Raw genomic sequence first — 9,595 nt, 5'->3', positions numbered from 1 at the left:
AGTTAGTTTTGTGTGTGTGTGTGTGTGTGTGTGTGTGTGTGTGTGTGTGTGTGTGTGTGTGTGTGTGTGTGTGTGTGTGTGCATGAGTGTGCGTGTGCATGAGTGTGCGTGTGTGTGTGTGTGCGTGTGTGTGCATGAGTGTGCGTGTGTGTGTGCGTGCGTAAGTGCGTGCATGTATGTATGTGGTGTGCACGTACCTGTAGTTGTAATAAATGCGTTTCTTGATCAATAAACTAGCCAGTGATGGTGCTTAATCCAGGCACCTTTTTTGACTGACTGTCTACTAGTTTATTGATACTGAGCACCACACCTATTTTTTGCAAGGAGCAACTTTTCCTACAGTATCTTGTGGAGAACTTCACCCTACTACACCCTTTACTTGTATATACTCTTTGTTTGCAGAACAGACCATCACTTTCCAGTGCACAGTGGTATATAAAAATAGGTATCACACACAGTCTTCAATAACAAACGGTATTCTCTACTGCTTTCCATGACTGCATCAAGATCATACTGCTTCATAAAGCCACTGAATACATTAGATACCTCATATTTATTTATTCACTGTTTGTTTGCTTGTTTACTCGGGTAGGACTGACCAGTTTCAGGCCCAGCCCTGGTTGCATTAACACAATAAAAATAATATTCCACAAGCAAATGAGATCATAATACAGTGCAAAGGCAGAGAGCTTACCTCAAAATACAAGCATATGACAAATGCCCAGCCTTGCCTTGTACCTGGACCACATGTATGCTATATGAATAATCAGTATTGATAACTAAAACACAATTTCCAACAGACAAGATTCTGACTTCTGATGTTCTTCATTCAAAATGTTTATTTCCATTTTTCATAGTCTTATCCTATTGTTAGGAACCTTAGTTGTATACCATCAGATGGTCAACAAATTTAATGGTAAACCAACCAGCTAGTTCTTAATAAGTAATTAATTGAAAAGTCTTCAAACTTAGCTTAATCAAAACAAAAATGCAAGCTTTTCTCAGCTGAAGACGGTTGAACAGTGTTCACAGCTCCTCCTCTTCCAGACATAACCACAGAAGTATTAGTTATTACAAAAGCCAGTTTGTTGAAAGGTTGCCGTGGTTGAGCCAAGAGTTAACGAGCCATTAAGGCGGAGTGAAAGGCTTAACAATCATACCAGCAATGGAGGGGGTAGCAATGCCTCTAGTAATAATACTGGGAATACTGTTAACAGGACTGACTATATTAATCGGCGGGATTTTCAATCCAACACCAATGTCTGAACCAACAATCGACAAATCAATTGCAACCGGACACAAGCGAGGAACAAAGAGACAGCGGAAGTGATAGTATTTGACAATCATGTTAATCTTAACTTAAATGTCCATACTAGTTCCAAAGGAGATTTTAAAATTTTTAATTATACCATCTTGGATGTCCATCAGGAGATGGTTGATTTCCTTTCGAAAGGATTGACTTTTGTTCCTTCGAGAAGGATGGACATTGCAGATACTTTGACCTCAAGTTATTTGCCCGGAAACTTAACCTTAATTTACTTATGGGCAATAGTTCAACTATTTCTTGTTCCACCAGGGTTTCTAGCATATTTAATCCCCCAATTCACCCCGAGTTAAACCTGCTCGAAAGAATGTGTGAATTTGATTTTAGAGCCATCAACGAAGGTTTTCATAAAAGGGTCATTAGACCTAATCTTAGTGCTTTGGAGAATGACTGTATTAACTTGTTAAAAGACTGTAACATTAGGGTCATGAAACCAGACAAAGTGGGTGGTCTGGTTTTCATGGACCATGTAGCTTACGTAGAAAAAATGAGTCGCCAGCTTGACACTGATTCATACATTAAAGCTTCATTGAATGAAGTCAATGGAGCATATAACAAGATTAGGGAAAGTTTGGAAGATTTATTTTTAGAGAGCTCCATTGACATTGGTCCATTATTTATTAATTATTTATTATTTATTAATGTTAGCTCCTATTATTTCAGCTTTGTTTGGGACCCCTAAGGTTCATAAATCTTTGAATGACCCACCCTTTCGATCAATAGTTGATGGTCGAGGGTCAATTACTTATGGATGTGCCAAATATATAGACAGCTTACTTAAGCCATATTTAGAAAGTGAAACACAAATATGTAAGGATTCGTGGAGTTTTCTATATGACATCAGTAAGCTTGAATTCCAGCAAAACAGTCAGTTCCTTACAATAGACGTTAGGGACTTATATACAGTCATTCCCCATGTCACTGGAATTGAGTGGACTCGTGAATTTTTACTAATGAAAAAAGTTGATGGTAAAATAATTTACTTAGTGGAAACACTACTGGAGCTGGTATTGACCAATAATTATATGACCTTTGAGGGTGAATTTTACCTGCAGAAATCCGGGATAGCTATGGGCTCCCCTTGTGGTGGAAGCTTTGCCAATGCCGTAATGGCCTATTGGGAGCATAGCTTATTATATCAAGATCCATTATTTCAGAACAATGTCTACTGGTACACTAGGTACCAGGATGACATGTTTTGTCTTTGGGTAGGTGATACTTCCCAAATACCAGTGTTTATTAACAACATATCTAAAACCACCACATTTTTGGAATTTACCTATACTCTGGGAGAGGAGTCCATTAATTTCCTTGATATTCTAATAGTTAAAGATCTGGGTAATTGCTGTTATAAAAGTAATATTTATAGGAAACCAACATATTCAAACACCTTTCTCCACTTCTCGAGCAGTCATCCGTACCATCAGAAACGAGCAGTGGTGAAAGGCCAAGTGGTTAGAGCTGCCCGTATGATTTCAGATGAGAATGATTTTATGTCCAATGTGAGTTATTAGAAACTATGTTTCTTAATAGAGGTTATCCTTCGCATTTAATAGTGGCAGTTAAAAATGAGGTCAAACAGAAGAGAGTTAATGGGTTTTTTACTCCATTATTGGGTTGTCAAAATACAACGCACATGGATACCTTGCTAAATAATCTAAGCGCCAGCCCTAATAATAATACCAGTCTCAATCAAGTGGCGTCTTCTGATCATAAAATAACTTATCAAGTTAGTTTTCTTAATACCTATTCACTTGATTATTGTTTCATTAGGGAAGTGTTATGTAAGAACTGGGATGTCATAAAAGGAAATGAGACGTTGGTAAAAGCATTGGGGAATAAACCAAAAATAACTTACAGGAGGGGATTAAACCTCAAAACTATTTTCGAAAAGAAAAGTAACATTTGCCATAATTATAGTAACATTAAAGGCATGTTTAAGTGTGGGTTTTGCCCACAATGTAAACACATAAAAATAGGTAACCAATGTGATATTAATGGCAAAAGGTATAAAATAAATTCTAAGTTTAATTGTGAAACTAAAGCGGTTACATATGTTGCACTGTGTAATGGATGCAATGCATTCTATATAGGCAAGACGAAAGGAAATTACTGCAGCGGATTTACGAGCATTGTTATGCTATTAGTAAAAAAGATCCCAACAATGCACTGGCCAAACATGCCATGGACTACCCCAGTCACAATTTTAAATTTGCTATTTTGCAATGTCAGACACCAGGGATAAGAGGGGGTCCGTGGCAATTACAACTCGAGTTGGACGAGCTAAAATGGCAAATTAGAACAAATGCACAAAACTTTCCGGGCCTGAATGACAGTGTGTCTATTAAATGTATGTTGAAACTATTGTCCCTTAGAAGATGACTGATATGTTGGAATATGTCATATTTTATGCCTTATAAACATTAATAGTTATTTCTTTTTAGGTTGGTAGTCATGTTTGTCTTATGAGGTGGGACCTAACTAATATAATATTATGTTGAACTATTTTGTCTATTTATCAATAGATGGTAGTATAATAAAGGTATTTATTTACCACAGTTTAAAGGTTACTAATGCTTTTATTTGTACGAGGCATTATATAGATTTACTGTCAGCGGTTTTAAGATTTGTTTATGTTGTCTAGGATATAAGTGAACCTATTGCTTTAAGGGTTTAATTGCTTAATTAATTAGGATTGTCTAATTTAGTATAAAAGAACCTGTTTGTTTTTTGAAAACTGTTTTGTCTGATGAAGGCTGGGAATTCACTAGCCGAAAGCGCTTACAATAAACAGTTTGTTTTGCTAAGTATTTCCGACTGTTGCCGGCTTTTATAGTTTCCATTTTGTTTGGTTTTGAAAGGTTGCCCTTACCAAATTAAATACATCTTCCTGTTATGTTTGTGTGCACAGCACTGAAGGTACACCTTGTCAAAGCAAAGAAAACAAATTCCTTTTTTGACAAGCACTGTCATATCTATGGGCTTCACCTTTAACAAACACCAAAAGTTGGGCATTATTTTAATAATCAGCATTCCATTACTACTACACAGAGATGCCACCAATTTATGCCACAAGCTTAATTTTTGTGTGGGACTACAATATGTGGTCTAGTAGCCCAAAAAGATCAGGTGCTAGAACTGGCAGCACTGTCGAGAACATCTAGAGGAGCATGTGCTAGCTGACTGCTAGAGTGCTAGCTGACTGCTAGACTGATTATGTACTGCATTGCTAGGTGTGATTGCAGAAAGCAGCAGAGACTATGAGTCAGATTATTTTTAGAAGGATCTATGTATTTTTATCTCCATGTTTGAGTACAGCTGTATTATCTTAATTAACATATCTTTCCTTATGAACAATAGGAAGTATGCATCACAAGAGTAGTGAGGGAATTACAAGATAACTATCCCAAATGGGCTGTTAGCCTTTGTGAAAGATGGCTCAGAATGCCACAGAATATATTCTTGCCAGTTGATTACTATAGCTGAGTACTTCAGTTTAGAAATGTGCATTTTTTGAGTTAGGAGTACTGATCTGTAACCATTTTAGGTATGACCCTTGATAGTAAAATGGCATGACATGCACCAGAACTGTACAAAGTTAGTGGTGAACACTTATAACACAGAAGCAACATGAATATTAGTCTGCAATTTACAGTATTTTATCTGTAATATGACTACTTTTTTATTAACTATTGTATGCAATTATGTTTTTTGACAGATCCCGAACTTCCAGTGCTATCTCCGTGACATGCCTGATCCAAGTAAGTGCATAGTAAGGACTGATTGAAACTCACCCCACCTCAAACCGAATCCATGAGCAAAAGCTAGGATAGCCGTTAGTGGTAAATTTTTTTTCCTGCACATCCAGTCACATAGAGAGAGAGAGAGAGAGAGAGAGATTAAGTTTCCCTGAGCTTCAGCAAAGTTGTGACTCCCAACATTTGTAGATACGTGTGATTACACGTTATTGGGGTGGTAGAGCTACGCCAAGGTCCAGAGATGGAGTAACTTAATATTCACCAGTGAAATTTGATTGACTTTACAAAGTGCTGCTTCACTTGCAGAATATATAGAGATTAGTTTAGCAAGGCTTTAGTTGTTGTATGTAATTTGAGTATTTTTATTTGCACAGCCTTCTTAGGTAGATGTGGTCCATACGCAGATGTCTGCAGCTGCCAGTTTATGGTTTTTAGGTGAGGTGGGAATTACCCACTAACAAGCATGCATTTCATTGTGCTTTATATCTGGACAGTTAATAGAGGTGTGACTGTGTCTATTGTCAGGAACAGAGGTGATTTGTGTGCAACTAGAAGCATGGCAGTAATGGCCCATTGGGAGATGGAAGCTGTGATCATGATGGTTGCTATGGTCGAGAGGTGATGGTAAGCAAAACAAGTAATCAATCAAGTTAGGCAAATAACTGACACTGTTCACAAAAATAAAAGTATGTTTCTAAGCTGTATGACAACTTGCATTGCAGTGACAGCGAGAGAGAGTATCTGGCTCCCGTTCATGGAATCTGAACTCCAGTGTGATGAAAGGACTGTTATTATTGGACACAGTTCTGGTGCTGCTGCTGCCATGAGGTACTTAAGTTATTTACAGTTTTGTCATTCAGTAACACTTTTCTTTCAAAGTATTTGTAAGTAGCGACTGGTGACTAGGTATTTCACCGTAGAAATTTTAGATAACTATAAAGTCAAACTTTATTCAAAATATTTTCTATCAGTTTACTAGAGGTTATTTAACCAATAGCACCTTTATTGGTGATCTTTCTAAAGGGCCTTACTCCTAATATTATAGTTCCTAGCTTTCATCTGAATGTATGTTTTGCAGTGGCAAAAGTTTAAGGGTATTAAGGGCACATGGAACACTACTTCCTAGTTCTGTACTGAGGTTCATCACCATCTTCAATTCAGGTAACAGGATGAAGGAAAAACATACATTAAAAACATACATTGGCCTTTTGGGATAGCCTTTACATAAGGGTAATCAATGACTTTTTCCACTGAAGCTCATCTGTGAAGCAACAAGGATGCATATATGCTTCTTATGCATTTATGCACCCCCATTAATATTTGATGTTTCACACACTTATTTCATATAGAAGCGATGACACTTGGTGGCTAATAAATGTCCAACATTGAGTGATAGTTTCTGTATCCCCTCGAGGAAAAAGGGATGACTGACTGCAATATTCACATTCCACTCGTGTTTAATCATTCAGAAGTTTTAAGACCAGTTAATGCCCTGCATGTATATCATTGTGTGATACAAAACTCTATTTAGTTAAAATTGTTTTATTTTCTGTAATCCTATCATAATTATACATTTAAAAAAAATAGATGGCTTCATAATCCAGATATATGGAGTGAGCGCTGACCGCATCCCTGGTTCAGTTACTAGTCAGACAAGGTACTGAGAATGGGCTGCAGTCGATTTACCCATCCCTGGGGAAGGTAGTCAGTTTGATACATTGCATGACTGTTTCCTAGTGGAGGTCAGGCTGTTTATCAACAATGTGAAGTGCTTATGATGGGTACTTTGACTTTGCTTAGGTCTCTGCATATGGGTTCTTACTTCAGTCCAACACTTAAATGCAAGATGCAGAGTTGTTATAGATCCCTTTCTCTTCTTGAGCTCCCAGCAGGATCAGTGCTAGTTGTTCAGCAACTGAAAAGACATCATCAGCAGGCTTTCCATCCCCATCATTGTACCATTATTTTTGCTGTAACTGGAACAGTACCTGAAGTCAGTTTTACTAGGACATACTCAACTTTTTCAGAAACCAGTACCTGCTGGTCTTTCTGTACCTCCTTCTTCCTCAACTACTGAGGAGCCTCCTAGTAAGAGGAGATGTCTTTAATGTCTTTAGTGTTTTCTGGGACAGTGTTAAGTAGAAGTAGGCCACTTCCACATCCTCGGAATCAGATAATCTGAAGTTTGACAAAATCTTGAGAGCCATGTTTGAGAAAAAGGGGTTAATCCGTGATGTCATTTCTTTACTCCAGCAGAATTTGCAAGCCACATAAATGGTCCTTGACCTAACCCTACCCAAGGAGTATTCCCTCCAGTTGATACCTATAAAGTGCCGATGAACTGGAAATATCATGACACTGTATTTTATGCCTCATGGGAGGCAAAGAGTTTCACCCTCCCTTGAACTTTATTTGGTCAGAAAATTCCAGGCCAGATACCCTGTCCTTTAGGCTCATACATTCCATCATATGGTTTTGTTCACTTGAAGCTGGACAGCAAGGGAAAGAACAGGAAACTGCAGAAACTCTGATGCATTCAATGTTGAGGAGTGTTAGGCCAGTGAGTTCCCATATGACAGAGCACCGGATGGCACAGGATGAAACTGAAGAGAACGTGCCACAGGAAGATGCTATAGAACTTTCTGTAGAATACCCGCAGGAAATGAAAAGCAAAAAAAAATGTGCCCTCAGTTTAGAAGAAAACAAGCTAAGAGAAGAGGTGCTTAATAGACATCAATAGACATATTAAGATAAATGAAAGAAATAGACTGCAGAAGGTGAAATAAAACCCAAATAGTTAGAAGTTTGATAAAACAAATGAACACAGTAATTAGGACTGTCCAGAGATCCATGCAATATAACAGAAGTAAGCAGGCTATATTACTGTGCAGCTAAATTAATAACTAATAAAGTTCTACTACAAGAGCACAGGGTAGTGAGGGAAAGGAAGGGGAGAAATCAAATACCATCATGGAAATATCGTAAAGAGAAAACTATAAAGCAATTAAGAAATAATTAGAAGAATATAGAAGTGGAACAGATCAACAAAAAATACTAAGAAAGATAGATGTGATAAAAGCAATGCGCAGTATTAGAACACACCAGGATCTATCATGCACTATTCATACCTCCCATCCATACCGAATTACTTGGTATTTACCGAGTTTTGGGGTCCAAATGAAGGGGTGCCATGATTCCTGATTGGCACCCCTTCATTACTGATTTATTTGTTTCATTTTTTAAATTTTTTTAAAAAATCGCGCTGTCGGAGCTGACATCATCACGTGCGCGATGACGTCAGCGCCGTCAGGGCTACCAGCCAGTTGTAATTGAGCTCAAGGAGCTCACGTCATTATTTCCGACTGGCTGGCTGCGAGTGGGAATACAGCAGCGAGAAAACCAGGCAGCAACAACACTATGGCAGTAATACTCAGTCTAATGGTCTTAACTGAAATACTGAAATGTCGAACCATGTTTTACTGAATTTATTTTGAGCAAACGAAGCCTGACATTCATGTAAGTGAAGTCGATGTTATGACTACGTTTAATGCTTCTGTTTCTGTGTTTTGCATATGATTGCACATTTGGTTTTAGAAAGAAAAAAAATGAAAGAAAATATTCGAATGTCGTTCATAGCAATTCCTTTAATTTGACATTTTGAATAATTGGCAGTTCATAATTCAATTACTCTGGGGGATTTTTTTTAAAATATGTTGTGCGATTCATCTAAATGAATGTAAACCATTCTTTGTCAGCATAGACATATATCCTGCTTAAGTACTAGTGGACCAGATGAACAAAAATTACTATATTAAAACAGGAAAGAGAACTAAAATTGCAGCCAACAGTTATAGAACTTCAGAATGTTAATTCTTACAACTGTATTTAAATATTTTTTCTGACTTGTCCTGCCTTTTATATGAAATTTCATACATCTTTGTGTTAGAATGATGAATGACTAGCATTTGGATAATAGTAAGGAATGACAGTAATCTTTTTATGGCTTGGTTTAAAGTCTGAAGAATTAAAATTCTATAGTTAGCCATTGAAACATAGTAGTGCCTGCTTTATAAATTAATTAGTGAGGGTTTAACAATGGATCTGAATGTTACCCAGTACAGAAAAAGTACACCCAAAGACCATTTAGTTAGAACATTACATATATCTTGTAGCTGCTTACTAGACAAGTCTAAAAATGTGACAGACTGTTTTTGGAATTTATAGATAGCTTGCATAGTGTGCAAAGCTACCCATCTAGCTTTTCATGCAATTCTAGGGTCTCATAATTTATAGACATTTTGCTTCTGTGTTGCATAGCTGTGCTGTAAGAAGCAGAAAGGGGTTTTGAAGCTGCATGTAAATGTAGTTAGTAGTCTGTGGGTTTCAGTGTTGTTTCAGTGAATGTGAGTTTCAAGGACAGAGACGTTTTAATGCCAAGTCTGTTTTCGTTATGTGACAGTGTTGCTTTGTTTAGCAGATCTCTATTGGTGTTTGTGCATTGGGCTGTAAAATG

The 9,595-nt window shown here is 37.3% G+C and overlaps 1 protein-coding gene across 1 annotated transcript in view; it reads left to right on the top strand.

The window, feature by feature from the left end:
- Positions 1-9,595, top strand: part of RBBP9 (RB binding protein 9, serine hydrolase) — a 225,969-nt gene that overhangs the window by 120,209 nt on the left and 96,165 nt on the right. Inside the window, exons 2-3 of the mRNA XM_044056985.1 lie at positions 5,043-5,085; positions 5,805-5,910. Coding sequence (XP_043912920.1) covers positions 5,043-5,085; positions 5,805-5,910 — 149 coding nt within the window. The remainder of the gene's footprint in view (positions 1-5,042; positions 5,086-5,804; positions 5,911-9,595) is intronic.

The sequence above is a fragment of the Protopterus annectens genome, chromosome 1.part2 (genome assembly GCF_019279795.1).
Source record: "Protopterus annectens isolate FY-2018-M chromosome 1.part2, PAN1.0, whole genome shotgun sequence".
NCBI classification, from domain to species: Eukaryota; Metazoa; Chordata; order Ceratodontiformes; family Protopteridae; genus Protopterus; species Protopterus annectens.
The sequence above is the reverse complement of the archived record's forward strand: the minus strand, read 5'-3'. Positions and strand labels throughout refer to the sequence as shown.